This window comes from Sylvia atricapilla, chromosome 3 (assembly GCF_009819655.1).
Source record: "Sylvia atricapilla isolate bSylAtr1 chromosome 3, bSylAtr1.pri, whole genome shotgun sequence".
NCBI lineage: Eukaryota > Metazoa > Chordata > Aves > Passeriformes > Sylviidae > Sylvia > Sylvia atricapilla.
In genome coordinates this window covers 30,408,455-30,426,093 of record NC_089142.1, presented here as the reverse complement: position 1 = coordinate 30,426,093, position 17,639 = coordinate 30,408,455, and the positions used below count along the sequence as shown (strand labels likewise).

The 17,639-nt window shown below is 42.7% G+C and overlaps 1 protein-coding gene across 1 annotated transcript; it reads left to right on the top strand.

Annotated features, from left to right (window-relative positions):
• Positions 1–8,521: 8,521 nt before the first annotated feature.
• On the top strand, positions 8,522–12,912 carry EEF1A1 (eukaryotic translation elongation factor 1 alpha 1). The gene is made up of 8 exons (XM_066315021.1): positions 8,522–8,620; positions 9,339–9,529; positions 10,332–10,511; positions 10,636–10,932; positions 11,189–11,339; positions 11,526–11,782; positions 11,984–12,218; positions 12,510–12,912. Exons 2-8 carry the CDS (start codon positions 9,386–9,388, stop codon positions 12,632–12,634), a joined length of 1,389 nt encoding a protein of 462 aa, XP_066171118.1. The 5' UTR covers positions 8,522–8,620; positions 9,339–9,385; the 3' UTR covers positions 12,635–12,912.
• Positions 12,913–17,639: the final 4,727 nt, after the last annotated feature.

Below are 17,639 nucleotides of genomic sequence, written 5' to 3'. Positions count from 1 at the left end.
ATGCACCCCTACCTTAGATGGTCAGGGGCCCCATTCAGATAGGCAGGAGGTGGGGGAATCACTACTTGTGTGTGCCTCTTTATGTTCTATTATTAGAGTACTCCTACCTGTACATAGTGTGTACACACAATTAGGTTTTCTGTGGTGAATAAGAATATATATACATAAAGCAGCTGGGCAGTGATTTAATGTCCTCTGTGCTAAATCAGAAACAGCATACCAAATTTAAAACAGAATGTGCTTTTCACTTCAGGTCGCCTTAGGAATTGCACAGAGTGTGCCATGGAGACTGCCCGGTAACTGAGATAGACCTCCTAGCTCTTCCTGCTTTGCACAAAGGGGATCCCTGAGTGCTATTCACAGCTTCAGCAGCACAGGCTGTCTCCTGCTGAGAGTAGGAGTGTTCCTGTTTCAGGCAGCAGAGGACAGTAACACATGACTCGCTGGTATGAACCAGTTTGCAATCTTCTTCTAACCCGTACTGTATTTTTAAGTATCTTACTTTTATTCTGGGCTGTGGTATAGCCACAGGGTTTTACAGTTCGTATTCCGTTTGTCTGCCCTCACTATCCTCTGGCATGGTAGCTGGACGGACGGGATGTCCTGTCAGCCCGGGCTCCCTGGCCTCGTGAGATTTGGCCTCAGTGCAAAGAGCTGACTCAACACCTGCTCCGGGTTTAAAGGGGCCGAAGTCTACTTTATACAACGTGTGGTACAAGCGTTTAACCTCTGAAATGCCATTGCTCTGAGGACTGCCTTGCAAAACCGTAGCTGTTGTTTCTCCCAGGGACTGTGAGGAGCAGGGGTGTGTGTGGAGTGACCTCTCCCGTAACACTGCTTAGCTGATAGATCCTGCCAGGGTATCACTGCCCGTGGGAGTCGTGTGCACTGGTTTTTAGCATTCTTCTGGAAGTTGTTTAGAAACTGCTGGACAAACCAAACATGTTTTTCAGCACTTCATTTCGATAAGATAATAGTACAGAATGAATGCTTTATAACATCCAGAGCCAGGAATGCACTCAGTTCCCAAGAGCTCTAACCTACAAAAGCAATGCAATGCAATGGCAAGATGAGTTTGTGATATAAAATTTCTCCTCCCAGCTTTCATTTTTAGCCTCACTCTTTATTGGTTAGCGTTTAAGACTGACTATCCTATTTCCTTCTACACCTCTTTTAGTTATATTATGCCAGCTTTTTGGTTTTCAGTAAAATGTACTTAATCATCTAGTGTGAAAGATGTCATTTATACACCAAGATGCATGATTATTGGTTGAAATATTGATGAATTTCTATACAGATTGACTCCTGTAACTAAAGAGACTGACTTTTAGCTGATACAAGTACACTGAAGTCAAGAAGAGATTTCTTTATGAAGCTATTATACCAAGAATTATGGTGTAAGAAATTCATTTTTGATTACACAAATCTTCTAAGTAATGTAAACCTATGGAAATTAAGGCTTGAAGAGGCTTTTGGGTTTGTATAGATCAGTAAGTATTATTGATACTTAAATCATTTCTGCTAGGTACTTAGGTGCTTTTAAGGAATTGGGTAATGACAGAAGTTCCACCAGCTGCCCACAGAATCTGTTCCACTGTTTTTACCTCTAGATATCATCTTGAAGCATCATTCCCAAGATGTACAAAGTATCCCAGCAGAGGCTTTAATGAGTACTAAGTAAAGTGAAAGATTTATTTTACATATCTTACAGCACTTCTGTTCACACTCCTCGGTATGTTTGCTTTTTTCACAAGAGCATGACAGTGTTGACTCATGTTCAGTTAGTGATCCACTCTAACCCCAGGTCCTTTTATACAGGACTGCTGGGTAACTGCTGCTTCTCCCGTGTTTTTGTAGTGAACGGCTCCTTGCAAAGGACAAATATTAACCTTAATTTATTTCCTAATCATTTTCATCCTTTTTGCTTTACTTGCTCACATTACTCTATGTTCTTGACTTCTGTTTTTGACTTCTGAAGTGGTCAGAGGTGTTCTGTGTCCTTTTTCCCCCCAAGTGTGCAATTTAAAATTATACTTTTATGTATTTATAACTGTATATTTGTATGGTGGATTAATGTCTGTGCCCACAGAGAACTGATTTGATACCAGTCAGTTTCACAGTCATAATAGCAATCACTTTGAGCATGTCATCTTCAGCTGGTCTCCTGCACATGCATTATTTTGTCCAAAGTTTGCTGAGCTTACTTATGCAAGTTGCCCATAAAAAGCATCAAATCTTCCCTTAAGTTAAATGATACCCGTATTTGCTCATCCATGAGCCTGTTAAACCTGTCACAGTAAATAAGATCAGTTTGATGCAATCAACTCCTAACAAGTCTGGGGTTGTTACTTATCAACCTAGTATCTTCCAAAAATAGTTCATTTCTTCCAATATATTTTTTTCAGGAACTGAAATTAGACCAACTGTTCCATAACTGCCCAGCTCATGTGTGTGGTTTTTCTCTTTTTTTCTTCTTTATTTATTACTTTCCTGAGGTTTTTTTTTTTTTTTTCTACTTATTTAGTGTTCTGGAACCTTCACCTTTCATAGCTTTCCACAATAATCAGTAGTGGTTCTGAGATAGCTGGTGAAGTACTTCAGAGAGACTGTATTAAGAGAAGGCTAACTAAAAATATCAATATCATTTTAAGAAAATGGTCCCTCCTGTTCCCTCTTCCTCTCCCCCAAATCAAGTTCTTGATCCTGTATTGTATTTGGGGTTTTTAAACTAACATAAATATTGAGCATTTCTTCATATGTTGGCTTCCTGCTTTAACCAAGCTGCTACCATTGCTCATTGACAATTCCAAATAAGTGGTTTCTATTTCTACCTTCATTTAACTACCAACAGCCTTGAACCTTCTTGTGTCTGCACCCAGACTTGTGATTCTTCCTTTACAGATTTTTCTGTCTTGCAGAATCCTGGTAACTAAGCCAAACTGTCTTTCAGTAAACTCAGTATAGATTGAGCGGGTCAGGCGTAAGTACATTTCCAGATCTAGATTTATTCCCATAGTTCTTCTCTGAAACCTTTCCAAAATTGAATAGTCTCAAATCTAAATTCACTGAATGAATGGCAGGCATATGCTATAGTCACTAAATCTGAGCAAGGCTTCTGAAGTGACTTGACTTGCACCACGTCTGGTTACTGTGGTTACCACAGAGTGAGAAGGATGTACATGTGATTGCAGTGGAAGGTGAGCCTATGGCTGGGAGTGGTGCCAAGAGTCAAAACAAGAGCAGTGTGAAGATGGGAGAGTGAAAAGTGAACAGAGCCCAGGTCTCAGGCACAGCCTTCTTCCTCCTTCAACCCACCCATCCACTGGCTCCAGTCTGGAGCATATTTTGTGGTCTGCACCAAAGTCACTTTTATTGAGTTTCTCTCCCTTGCAGCTCTAAGCTGCACCTCAGGGTTTTTTATTCATATAAAACCCTTTTAGAGGGGGTTTTATACTATTGGAGGTCCCACTTAAAAGGCTTTGTCACAGGCTTATCAGCACAAGAGGATGAATATGTTTCTTTTGGCAAAATGGTTTTTAGCAGAAGAGACCTGAGCTTTAAAACAGAATTTTGGAAGTTCATGATAAATTCAGAAGAAAAGTCAAACCATCCCTACGCAGTGGATTTTGGTTCAGTAACTGACACTTTCTTCACACAGAATGCACTGTTTATATATATATGTAAATTGCATTTAGGGCATTCTTTGAACTGGATAGAAGGGCTACCATCCTAGAAAGGCTTACCATTCATTTAGGGTGTCCAAAGGGTGGTGAGATATAGTAAAAATTAGCCTGTTTGCTGGTGGAAAATACTAATGCAAAACCACAGAACACTTTAGCAAATTATGTTGTTCTTCCATAATGGTGGTTACTTCGTCAGCCCTTCACCTTTATTTTGCATTAGTGTCTAGTAATTCTGCTTCTTGCCTGGAGCCAGGTCATCAGCTGGTGTAAATTAGCCTAGCATTACTGAAGCATATGAAGTTTTGTCAGATGTCTGCAAGTGAAGGTTCACTTTTTGGTCAAGCTACTGTCTGCATGTATCTGCCCATTTGCTATCTAGTTCCAGAACACTCTTAACAAAGCAGCCACCTGTGAGGTTGGGTTTTTTTTTTCCTTCTTAGGGCACTTCTGGTCTAAATCAAATACTTTCATTTTCTAGCTCACAAGTGCAGACCTCCATAGAACAGAACACAAGAGTTTAAATACAAATGTTAGTTCTGGACACATCCCAGTATGATCTGACCACTCTGTCTGATCCTAAACCTTCAGTATCACAATTCAGCCAGTACTTCAACATAAGTGAGCTTTCTCATGCTGTAGATAAAAGTGGTTTGAAAAGACTGTCCAAAGTATTAATTTTTGAATTTTTTTAAGCAGGCTATTCTTTAAGCCATTAGTCCATCACCTATTATAAATGCTGTAACTATTACAGCAGTGCTTCCCAGAGGATACTTCTTTCAGGGGCAACAATGAGTTTTAAAGAGACTCTTGTTAAGCTGTTCAGAAGACTCTGAAATTGTAACTGCTTGTTCATCCCAGTGATACTCTCTACAGTTTTGAAGCCCACTGTTTTAATACCTCCTACTGTAAGACCTTCTTTTGTGAATCTATAAGCAAGGTCAGCTATGAGATCAGACAAGGAGATTTTATTTAGTCCAAGTCTTAAACTTCCAAGGACAGAGGAATTTATTTTGTACTGTCTATTATGACACTAACCTTAAGTGTGTTTACTGTTGTCTCTTTCTTTTACCAAGCAATTTTTTAATATAAGAACACCAGCTACTTGTACAGAGCTAAGTAACTTTCAAAAGTAGTGTTTTTCAATTAGTTTAGATTACCTCACTCTGTTCAGTTAAACCTTTTTTTTAGGTTTTCTGTCTATCCATACATGGATAACACCATTGTTATATTGTTCTTTTATTTTATAAACAGATGACTGTAAAAACTGGTAGTAAGTATTAAGATCATATATGAAAAAGGGGTTTATAACAGATGTAGATGCTTTTTATTGCTATTAAGAAGCAATGCATTAAAGAACACTTATAGATGGAAGCAAGGCTGTATGATTATGCTATAGTTTATGTTGAATTTTGGACAAATGTAAGTACCAGGATAATTGTAATATAGGGATGATAAAGCCTTCCACAGTAAGTGTGAGGCTAATCATATGACAGAATAGTGCTGCGTACCAGAATCCAGTTTTACTGATCACCAATTACTACTGGTAACTTTGGACTGCTTTTCCACCACTTTCTGAAAGTGGCCTCAAGAAATCTTAGTGCCTCTTTCATATTACAGTGAGCTTGATATACTCTATTTATCAGATCTGTGTTTTAAGTCTTGTGCTTATAAAGTCTGTTTGCTCACACTCCTGAATGACCTTGGCCACTGTGGTTAGAATGGTTGTATAAGCACTGCTTACCTTCATCTTTGCACAGGAGTCGGACCAAAAAAATCCCCACGTGTATATGGTAGAGAGTTAAAATTCCTTACAGGTGCTCAGTGAGCACATCTTTTATCTCCTAGCATGATTTCACTGGCTGTGACGGTGTTCTAAGCTTATAGCCCATTCTGTGTGTGCTGGAGCCACATGCTAAAATGGAAGTAATGCTGCAGTAGCTACTGTGAACTCAAAATCCAGTTAACATATACTTTTTAAAGCTAAAAAAAATTGGCTTAGACACTGACAGCATTACTTTTTTTTTTAATATTATGTTATCTGAGATACAAAACCCTTTTAAAATGGTGGTTTCTAAATGGTATAGATTCCTACAATACAAATGCTTTAGAGCATTCTGTATGTTCTTACACTGGAGCCATATGTGTCCATAGCATATCTCAGTTTAGCTTATGTTCACAAGTGATTGAAGGAGAATAAGTAATTTTTGCCCACAAAGTCCTCCTATTTCTGAAGTCAGTCTGGATTGAATAAACCCTATTTCAAAAACTAAATGTCCCGGGCTTCTTGAAATCTCTTATCTCTGTTCCTTCCTAAACATTATATATTAAAGTGATTCATTTTACCAAATTAATAAAATCTAACATTTTTTACAGGCTCATTGCACACAGGATTTAGTCCCCTGTAGGCCTATTTTTGTTAGCTGAGAGGATTCTTCAAAATGCATTTCCACTGTATTATCTGAGGCTACTCATGTATCAGAAGCTTCCCAGCTGTATAAATATTTGTGAGATTGATAATAGGAATGTCTAATAGAGTGGGAAAGAAAAGATACACTAATTGTTGAGAGAATAAAAACACATATTGGTCAAACTAAAGAGGAAATAATAACATTATTTTGAAAACTCATTTAAAGAAGTGGAGGGGCAACAGTCTACAACTACTGTAGACTTAAACTAGGACCATGTTTAAAAATTTGTACCACAAATTCAGCTTTCATAGCTTTCAGCTATGTAGATACCACAAAAAATTACTTCCTTAAGAAATACCTTGTTCTAAGAGCCTTTATTTATGAAATAATCTTCTAAGGAAAGTATCTTTAAAAAATTTGAATTTCCTTCCTCCTCTTCCTGTTCAGGCACAAATAATTGACTACATTTGGGAATGCAGTCAGTTTGGGTTAAAACTACCTTTTTATGAAAATGGATTCTTTGACACATCAGTCCATTAAAAATACCCCCCCACACACACTGAAATACACATTTTAGAAGGTAGCTTCAAACCATCTTGAAAAAGAAAGTTTTTTAATTGTTTACAGTCTTTGCTTTATAGAGGACCCTAAAAAAGTGCTTCCTAGCTTTCTTGCCAAATATTACTCTTCGGTCTTCAACCCGAGTCACTTCACAATAATGCGTTTCCAGAAAGTGGACCACCTTCCCTTCCCTATCCTTTTATTAGTGTGTCTTCTATATGCAGTGTCTTCACTAGTAACTGTCCCTGAAGGTGAGTTTTGAGCGAAGATGAACCTTCCCTCCAGTCCCATCACTAATCTCTGCTGAAAAACATAGGAAGGGGTGAGAGAGAGTTTGATTTGTTTTTTCCTTTCTTAAAAAAAGTGTGTTTAATATCTGCACCTTTTTTCAGATTTTTGCTCTGAAACTGGTTATTTTTGTAAAAGGCGTATTCTAAACTCAGCATCATAATGACATCTTGTTGGTTTGGGGGTTTTTTGCATATTTTTCATCTTTCATGTGGGAAAATACCATATCTCATGGAAACACTTCCATGACATACTAAGGTTACTGCTCTCTAATGAATTTTATGCTGTGTTTATCTCAGCTAGAGAAACTTGAAGTCAGGTGAAAGGGTACATTTGTAGATGCATGAGGTAGGTTTTTTTATTATTAGTTTGATTAGTTTGCTGGTGTTCTTTGTTTGTTTTTGAACAAGAGGTTGTTTCCATGCTTTACAACTGCAATCCGAAGAGCATACCAAGAAATGAATGGATTATAGTTGTCTGTAGATAAGTAACTATTTCTGACAGGCATATAATGTAGCTGAATAAGAACACGGACTACATAGCTTTACAGATAATTTAAAAATAACAGAAATAGTTCAGCTTCTCAGATTATTTTCTCTTGAATGGGTATAGGAGATGTTGAATATCTCATGGATATTCTTACATCAGTTACAAGCCACTAAACCATAAAAAACTCACTGGAATCATAAGGGCCTTTATTTCTGATGTTGAGCTGTTTTGTGACTCCTCATTGCCGTAATTCTAAAAATAATTTGCCAGAACTGCGGGTTTTCCCATGTGCGAATACAGTATGGGGGCACTTCTCGCCGTCAGGGTTTCTTGCAGAGACCCTACGTCCTGAATGCTTGTGACTGATACATTTGCACTTCAGACGCATCTTCGCCGGAGGTGCGTCCACCTTGATTTGCATTTTTGTGCAAGACAAGTCAAGTTTTGTCCTGTAATGGTACAACAAAGACAGAAGAAGATGGTTCTGGATTTTTAAGCCAAACCATGGCTTCTTATTCTGGTGTAATAGGCTTCTAAAAATTCCTGCTCTCCCCTCCTCCTCCACCTTTGATTCTGGAAAACTTGCAACGTACTGGGGTAGGGGGAGTCTCGTATTCCGTGATGTTTAGCCGACATTTGCTAGCTGCTGGGTAGCTCAAGGAACGTTCCTAATCTCGCTGACTGCGTTCTTTTGTGTCCCTAATGAGAAATACAATTAGTTCGCCGGGGGCTGTCCCCCGGGCACTTCCGTCAGCTGCCGCATCCCTCCGGCCCGGCCATGACGCCAGGCCTGACGCTCGCCGCTGCCCAGGCCCGAGCCGCTGGGCCCTGCAGTGGGGCCGGGGCCGGTCGACGTTGCCGCGCTTCCTCCCGGACAAGGCGGCCACTCCCGCCCGCCCGCTCTCCATCCCAGGCGGGAGGGGCACCGCTCCCTTCCCGGCGCAGCCCCTCAGGACAGCGCAGGCAGCGGCCGCTCCCCGCTGCCGGGCCGGGCCCTGTCCCCGCTCCCTGCGGCCGGGGGTCCCGCACAGCGCTGACGGGGGCGGGGGCGCTCCGTGCCCGGGCGGGGCCGCGGGGCCGCCGGGAGCGGTGACGTGTCCCCGAGGCCCCGCCCCCTCAGCAGGCTATATAAGGGGAGGCGCTCACGCTGTCGGTCTTTTTCGCTCCGGGTTTGCCGCCGTCGCCGAGCAGGTGAGGCGGGTCCGCAGGGCCGCGGTGGGCCGGGGTCAGCTCGCGTCGGAGGCCCGGCGAGCGCCGAGCTGGGGCGTGGTGGGGGGAGGGAGGGGCCGGGGGTGCCAGGGATGCCAGCGGGAACCGGGATGGACAGACGGGCAAAAGAACGCGGGGCGGCGGGATGGCGGCGCATCGTTCTCCTCGATTACCATGTGCACACCCCCGTTGTCCGGGCTGAGGTCGGGGAAGCGGCGTGACCGGGCGGCCGTGAGGCAGAAGGCGCTCGGCAGCCTCCCCTCACGCCCCACGGGCAGCGGCGCGGTGCCGTGCGGGGCCCGTCGGTGGATGCCGTCGGGGGAAAGGGGGCCGGGGCACGAGTGAAAAGATGGCCGCTCGCCTTGCCTGCCCGCCGCCAGCGCCACAAAATGGAGGACGCGGCGGCCCGGGCGGGGTGAGTCACACAAAGGAGCGGGGCGGCCCCGCCCTCCGCGCTGCCCGCCGGGCCCGCTCGCCGCCGCCCCGCGCCCCGGCAGCCGCCGCCGGGGTAACTCGAGCCCGGGGAGGGGGCGACGCGAGGGGCGCTCCGAGGGGCCCCCGGCCCGCCCGCCTCGCTCCTCCCCTCCCCCGGCGGGGCGGGGCCGCCATCCCGGCCAGGCCGCCCCGCATGTGGCGCCGCCATCGCTGCCCCTCGGCCCGGCCCGAAGTGTAACCCGCTTTCTTATGGGGAATTTAACAGGTGTCGATTCTCTTTTGCCGGAAGAAAGAACTCAACTAACATCCAAAATGGGAAAGGAGAAGACCCACATCAACATCGTTGTCATCGGCCACGTCGATTCTGGCAAGTCCACCACCACCGGCCACCTCATTTACAAATGTGGGGGCATCGACAAGAGGACCATCGAGAAGTTCGAGAAGGAAGCGGCTGAGGTGCGTGGGACCTAGCAGCCAGCAAAATTCCCGGCTGCGGGAATGAAAATCATAAAAGTAAACCTGCAAAGCGTTCAGTGGCCACGGGGAGGCGGTCTGGTTGCCTCTGCCCCAGGAGGTGAACAAGTGGCTCAGTGTTGCGTGGCCACAGGGCGGCAGCTGCGTTGCAGTTGTCCCCGAGGTAGAGCAAGTGTTCAGTTTGCCATTATGTTGCAGAAATGCAGACTCTAAAATGTAGAGCAAGTGAGGAAAAGGTAGTCTGAAGCTGCATCTGAGTAGTAACATCTGGAATCAAATGGCCAAATTCTAACTCTGCATCAAAAGATCTGTTAAGGTCTAATTTAAAAATCACGGAGTTGTACCAATACTGCTTTTTTTTCTGTGTAATAACAGCACAGGTCATAAGAACATTGTAAAACACAAATCAGTATATGTTGAGTAGAGCGGAAGTGTTGGTTACTGTAAGGATCGTGGTAGTAAGAGGACTTGAATTTGTAGAGGATACTTGATAGTAGAACTCGGGCTCAAGAGCCGTATCAAAAAGATGCATTAGTAAAATTAACAAGCTGTCAAGTAGCCTGAACTGTCAACAGGTGCAATAAGGTTCAACAGTTGGCATCTCTCACCACTAGTGCCAAGTGTATCTCGCTGCTTGTTTTATGAGCGGCAATGTTTTTCAGTGTTATACCAGTTACTATTATTAGATTTTGCTCTTTAGCCAGTGTGTGATGTTTCTGAACTAGTTGCTGATGTGGAACTCTCTTTTAACGGGAGTAAAAAATTGATTTTCTTGTTACCGCAGATGGGCAAAGGTTCCTTCAAATATGCCTGGGTCTTGGACAAGCTGAAGGCTGAACGTGAGCGTGGTATTACCATTGATATTTCCCTGTGGAAATTCGAAACAAGCAAATACTATGTCACCATCATTGATGCTCCTGGACACAGAGACTTCATTAAAAACATGATTACTGGAACTTCTCAGGTATGTAAAAAACGTAGGATTTGGAGAGTTCAGGAAGGTTGTTCCTTGGTTGGTTAGGGGGGTCTCCTGCAGTACTTAGACATACACAGAAGCATTAATAGTGAGGTTTTTTTTCTTTTCCAAGGCTGATTGTGCTGTCCTGATCGTTGCTGCTGGTGTTGGTGAGTTTGAGGCTGGTATTTCCAAGAACGGGCAGACCCGTGAGCATGCCCTTCTGGCCTACACCCTGGGTGTGAAACAACTGATTGTTGGTGTCAACAAGATGGATTCCACTGAGCCACCCTACAGCCAGAAGAGATATGAAGAGATTGTCAAAGAAGTCAGCACCTACATCAAGAAGATTGGCTACAACCCAGACACTGTGGCTTTTGTGCCAATTTCTGGTTGGAATGGTGACAACATGCTGGAGCCTAGCTCTAACGTAGGTTTGACATTTATTTCTATTAAAGCATGAAACTAGGAGGATTGTTAAGACCAGTTATGCAATGATAAAATGCATATGTTTTGCAATAGTTCTATTTGGGAAGTGCTAAGGTCCAAGATAAATCCTAGCACTTATAAAATTCTTACTCTGCAACAGTAAATTGAGATACTGCTGAGAGATACCAGTTAAGCTTTTCCAGCCTCGCACCACTAAATTTGGCAGTCGGATCACCCTGGGCTTGTCTCTATTACAGATGCCCTGGTTCAAGGGGTGGAAAATCACCCGTAAGGATGGCAGTGCCAGTGGCACCACCCTCCTGGAAGCCCTGGACTGCATTCTGCCACCGACTCGTCCAACTGACAAACCTCTGCGCCTGCCTCTTCAGGATGTCTACAAAATCGGCGGTATGTGTTCCTGGGAATGCTGCTCTATGCCAGCAGCAGCTGATGTATGGGCCAGAAAGGCAGCCCTTGGCACAAGAGCTGCTTTTCCAAGTCAAAAATGCAAATTCATGTCTCAAATGGGGTTTTTTCCCCCCATAAGGGCATACATTCATAATGAATAATACTGCTGTTGTTTCTTGTTTGCAGGCATTGGTACTGTACCAGTTGGCCGTGTGGAAACAGGTGTTCTGAAGCCAGGCATGGTGGTTACATTTGCCCCTGTCAATGTAACAACTGAAGTTAAGTCTGTTGAGATGCACCACGAAGCCCTGAGTGAAGCTCTGCCTGGTGACAACGTTGGCTTCAATGTTAAGAACGTGTCTGTGAAAGATGTTCGCCGTGGTAATGTTGCTGGTGACAGCAAGAATGACCCTCCCATGGAAGCTGCTGGCTTCACTGCACAGGTATGCTTTGCAGCACTTCAGGGGTGTTGGGAATGTAGGTCTGTGTTCCAAAATAAGAGTCTTGTTAGGCTAAGCTATAAAGTGACATACAGTTATATTCTGAGTTTTATTTAACCCAAGCACATCTCATTAACTCCTTGGCTTTGTAAGAACATGTCAATGTTCAAAATTACCCCCTTCTAACTTGGCTTTGTTTCTTAGGTCATTATCCTGAACCACCCTGGCCAAATCAGTGCTGGCTATGCCCCTGTGCTGGATTGCCATACTGCTCACATTGCATGCAAATTTGCTGAGCTCAAGGAAAAGATCGATCGTCGTTCTGGCAAGAAGCTGGAGGATGGCCCCAAATTCCTGAAGTCTGGAGATGCTGCCATCGTTGATATGATCCCTGGCAAACCCATGTGTGTTGAGAGCTTCTCTGATTATCCTCCTCTCGGTAAGGCACATTAATATTAGTCTTTGGAAAAAAAACTTCTCAATTTCTAGTGTGAGGATGCAGTGTGTTCTGTGAAATGCTGATGGCAGCTGTGACTTCCAAACTGCGAAGTGGAACCAAGACTTTACTGGGACAGGGAGAGATACTCTGGAGAATGGTGATACCTCTGTCCCTGTGTGGTTCCAGAGCAGTGCTGGCCCGTTTACACCAACCTGTGTGTTGCCACTGTGCAGATGGGGCTGTGAGTTAGGCAGCATAGACAAAAGTCATAAAACATGTTTTTGCTTTCAGGTCGTTTTGCCGTGCGTGACATGAGGCAGACGGTCGCTGTTGGTGTCATCAAGGCAGTTGACAAGAAGGCTGGAGGAGCTGGCAAGGTCACAAAGTCTGCCCAGAAGGCCCAGAAGGCTAAATGAAAATTCTGTACACCAGCTGCCACCTCAGTCTTAATCAGTGGTGGAAGAACGGTCTCAGAACTGTTTGTCTCAATTGGCCATTTAAGTTTAATAGCGAAAGACTGGTTAATGATTACAATGCATCGTAAAAGCTTCAGAAGGAAAGGAATGTTTGTGGACCATTTGTTTCGTGGCAGTTTAAGTTATTAGTCTTTAAAATCGATAAATTTTTTAAAATGGAAACTTGACCAAAAATCTGTCACAGAATTTGAGACCATTAAAACAGAAGTTCAATGCTACGTCTCTGTGTTCTTTGGGTTAATGTTAAGTTTATGGCAAAACTTATATCTAGTCTTGGTGGGATAAGAAAGGATCGTTGTTACCTGAGTGTGTTCAGAAGTTCCTAAGCAAATACTCAAAATTACATGTTTCTGAAGAGTAGAACAAAATTAAGCTACAGGTTTACTTTTTAACTGGTCTAAGCCTTAAATAACTTTCCTGGTGCTTTCTTCAAAAACTTATTTTTAGATTGGATTGCACAAATAAGGTAGCAGTTGAAGTACTTCAGTGCATTGGGTGATGCATTGACTAAACCAAGAAAGGTCTACATTGAGAAGTAAAAAGTGAACACATTTAACCTTAAGAAATGTTACAAAGAATCTAATGTTGGGTTTCCACCATTTTGTACACTGATTTTTCTAGTCAAAAGGAGAACCAGATTTTTTTTTCTGGAGAACTAATTAGCTGTTGTGTAGCTCTTTAAACACTTTTACATAAATGTTTTCATATATATATATAGTAAGACACTAAACAGCCAAATCTAACACTTCTGTCTAGAATTACACTTCAGTGCAATCTGAGTGACCCACCATTGTAGCCTGCACCAAATGGCACAGTGGCACAAAGGTGTCTGCTATCTTTTTAACAGCAGTTAACAATTTGGTTCAGTCAGTTAAGGGGACTTGGGTGTCTAGTCTAAACTATTGTTAATAATGACTAGATAAATAATCCCAAGTAAAATGTTCTGGGCTATGAGAATACCAGCTGTAATAATTAGGAATTCAGGCATAGAAGCCTTGCTTCAAATATGGTATATGGGGCAAGTGGTTAATGGATAATCAGAGCTGACTTGCATAACGGGGCAGCTGTTTTACTAACCTTTCACATGATTTCCCCACAGCATCCCCACAAAAGGTCAGAAAGAATTCGGTACCTCTGAGGAACTTGTTCCATGACACCACTGTGTTTGTTCTGCCTGTAACAGCTGTATTCTCTTGTTTGTTTTCCTTTCCTTCTCCAGCTGTGTACTTGTTCTGCAGGAATTTATAATCTGTACTGCTTGGATAGGTCTGAACTGCTGTTACTTACTTTCATGCTCTGTTTGGATCTTTTCTCCTTCTCACATTCTGTGTCTTAACTGCTGTGAAACCTTGGAGCATTACACATCATTTTTGAAGGTACAGTGGAAGCAAGGCCATAGTGCTTCTTAGCATGCTATGTAATTGAGTAAAGAAATCTCAGCTGCCTAAGTTCTGCTTCTGGAGGTTTGTTAGTGTCTCCAAGGCAACAGGAAGTACATAACTGCAAAATGGAGGCAGACCTGTTGCCATAATAAAGCTTGAAGCATCTTGCCAAATCCTAGCCTGCTTTTCAGTTAAACGACTCAATATTTCCAAGAGGCTTTGGTCAAACTGGTTGAGCTAAGTTGTGATTTGGATGAGGAACAAAGCAGCTTTGGCACAGGCTGCCTTCAGTGTGGCTCTGCCTTGGTAAGATTTCCTTCACATTCCTGTGTTAGGCGCAGGATGTTTGGATTGGCCAGCCAGGGCCTGGGTATGCAACACCCAGTCTGGAGTGCCTCTGCATGGTGCACAGGGTTGTCTGGCTGGGTGTACTTTCTCCGTGGTAGTTTTGAAATAGCCTTGTAGTAAGCAGCTCATTCAAATCTTTAGGGAAAATAAGGTGTGAGGCAGCAGTGAGCACCCTGACCCAGCAGTGCAGTGCGGTGTTGCTACTGCAAGAGGCCCTCAGGTCAGCTGTGTATAGATCAGATCAACAGCCAGAGCTGCCGGGAGGTTGGGTCATGTTAAAATGGTCTGGCTGGAGTGCAGGGCAAGACTCAGCTGCATAGTTTGTGACAGAGGCACTGGTCCTGCTTCTAGCAGGAAAAAAACCCTAAAGAATAGTATTGCTTCTAACACCTTCACGTGTGCAGCCAAACATTTGAGAATGCTCTGCCTGCAATGCCAGCACTTGCTTTCACGCATTTTAAACCTAAATTTTACACATCTGGTTTTCTTTCTTTTTTTACTTTAACTTGTAAAACCAGTTTTGCTTTCTATGCACTAATGTAATGCCATCTCAGTTCTTTTATTAATCTGACTACCTGGGGAAATAGTTAGCCTTTTGTAAACAAAATTTGGGAATAAAACTACTTTGATCAAACTTTTAATAAATGTTCTTAGTTGAGAACTGTATTTGTCTCCTGACTGCTTATTTCTTCTAGCAACTTTTACAGCTATCCTTAACGCTTTCCTCACTGTCCTGAAATGCTAGTGGTGTTCATACAGAAATGTGAGAGCATGCTGTCATGGTGATGGAGCCAGCTCTGAAGGCAGAAAACTGGCTGGAGTCTTGCATTTGTGAATGTTTCCTTTCTAGTTGCTGATGAATGCTTTGGTAGTCCAGAGGACTTTAAATACACGAACATTCCGGAAATGAATGTGGTGAGGTACTGGGGGACAGAGAGGACAAAGACTGGCTGGTCATTATAGGGAGATGGAGCAGTGCAGTCATAGCTGATATCACTGAGTAACATTCTTGCTCAGTGTTGGCTCCCTAGGTGGATAGTTCAGGCTGCAATAAAATGGACTCTGCTCAGATTACTGATCAGAGACATCTTAATTAGATCTCAGATCAGCTTGTACAAGGCTAATTACTGGAATAACTTAATTTACTGAAATTACAAGTGAAAGACTAATTCACATTCTGAATTCAGCTGTCAGTATATTTTAAAAGATATAAATTTTGAAAAATTATTTGTGGTAAATGCTTATTTTGAATTAGATTTGGTCAAGATAAACCATGTGGAGACAAATTATACTGTACAGGGGTATTTTCCTCAGTGGTGCTAAAATGATAATCTGTTTAAGAACTATGTTTTAATTTCTATTAGCTCTGTGTTTATGTAGTGCCGAGGGAGGCAGTGGGGTGGAGGATGCAGTGGGAGGGATGGTAAGCTGTCTCCCCAACAGCATCCTGAGGTCCTGCTCAAACCTTTGGGTTCACCCAAAGCTCCTTTTCTGCAAGAGCTTCTCTCACACACATTGCACTGCAAGTTGTAAATTCCTGACAGTATTAACACCTTTGAATTTATTAGTTTCAATAACTCGAATTTTTCATGTCATCTGACTGGACCAAATACTACTTCATGTCTAGGAATTTAGTTTTCTGAAATTGCAAATCTTAAATAGCCAAACCATAAGCTAAACAGAGGAATAAACTGTGACAATGGAAGATAATACTGGGCAAAATTACCCTTCTCTTGCAATGCTGCTCCTGCTTACCAAGGAGAGGCCTGAAACCACTTCAGGAGAAAGAAGAGGGCACCTGGGTGCAAAAGAGCTGAAGAAAAACCTTCTAGATATCAAAATTGTATTGATTTCCAAGGTACAGAAGCTGTGGTTTTTAGTCTTTTCAGAATTCTCTTTAGTCCCTTCAGATCATTTCTGTATTATAAGTCAATTACATTTTTTCTGCTTTTTTAAAAATTAGGTTACTTTCCCCGTCTGCCTATCAGTAATTCTTTAATCCTTTTATGTTTCAAATATTTACACAACATAATTCAAATCTGCCAGCTTCTCTGTACTGGTAAGGTGACAGCTGAACCCATATTTTCCTTGATAGGTGCTGAGTGATGTACTGAGGAAAGGTGGAGATAAATCAGAGTGAGACAGCCTGACACGAAGGTCCCTGGCCCGTGGTGGGGGGGGGGTGATGGGGCAGCAGCAGGGTGCACAGTGCTGTCTGCCGAGGAGCTGCACCCATGCTTAACAGCTCTGAATTGGTGCAGCTTTTGCTCATTTCTTCCTTTAGAAACACAGAACAACTTGGAAGGTACCTAAGCTTTCATTAGTGAATCACCCCCAGGGGCCAAGTGCGTGATTTTAAAGATGTAGTAGTGACAGGTTTGCCCTCAGTGTGCTGAGGTACTTGCTAAGGCTTTCTCCTGGCTCTTCTCAGCGAAGCAATCCAGAACCCTGGACATCCACCTGCAGGGGCATCTGCTAGCTCAGGCCTAGCACAAACACTAGTCCATGGGTTAATATGCTAATTTTTTTTTTTTTTTTTTTTTTTTTTTTTTTTTTTTTTTTTTTATTACACAATCACTGGAAATGAGCAGAGCCAGCTCACCGCTAACTCAGGGCCCTGCCTGCCCTGCCAGTAGCAGAGTCACATTTTCCCTTTCAGCCTAGTAAAATCTGGATTATTTATTACAAAAGGAAGAGCCACAGCATTTCCCCACCCCAGGTGCCTATTCTGCACAGCTCAGCACAGCTGGAGAAGCTGCTGACTCCAAACCTGGTCAGAGCTGGAAAGGCAAGAGAAAGGTCCCCTCCTGGAGGGGGCTGATTGCTGAAATTTAAAACACAGTTTCAGGTTCCTCTTATGTGCAGCCACCTGGGCACATTTTAAGCAAAATGCACATTTTTTTGTTTGATATATGTATATATATATACACACACACACATGCACACCTATATATTATATATAACATATATATACATCTACATAAATAAATAAGGTGCCTACTTAAATTTTCTTTATAATTGTGGTTGCTAGACTCCTTAAAATCTGAGGTTCCTATTTTGAAGTTGGATTCTAAGCTAATTCCTTAAGTAAACAAGGTGAAATGCCTCAAAATTATTAATATTTAGATATTGATAATTAGTTACTTTTAATACATATTATTTCTTCTATATTATTTGTTATATATAGTTCTTATTGTTAAATATTTCATTAATAT

Excerpts from the sequence above, each read along its gene's own strand:
- EEF1A1 (XM_066315021.1), top strand. The coding sequence starts at position 9,386 with ATGGGAAAGGAGAAGACCCACATCAACATCGTTGTCATCGGCCACGTC. Across the intron at positions 10,512-10,635 it reads TGATTACTGGAACTTCTCAG|GCTGATTGTGCTGTCCTGAT; the intron begins GTATGTAAAAAA and ends TTCTTTTCCAAG. Across the intron at positions 12,219-12,509 it reads CTCTGATTATCCTCCTCTCG|GTCGTTTTGCCGTGCGTGAC; the intron begins GTAAGGCACATT and ends TTTTGCTTTCAG.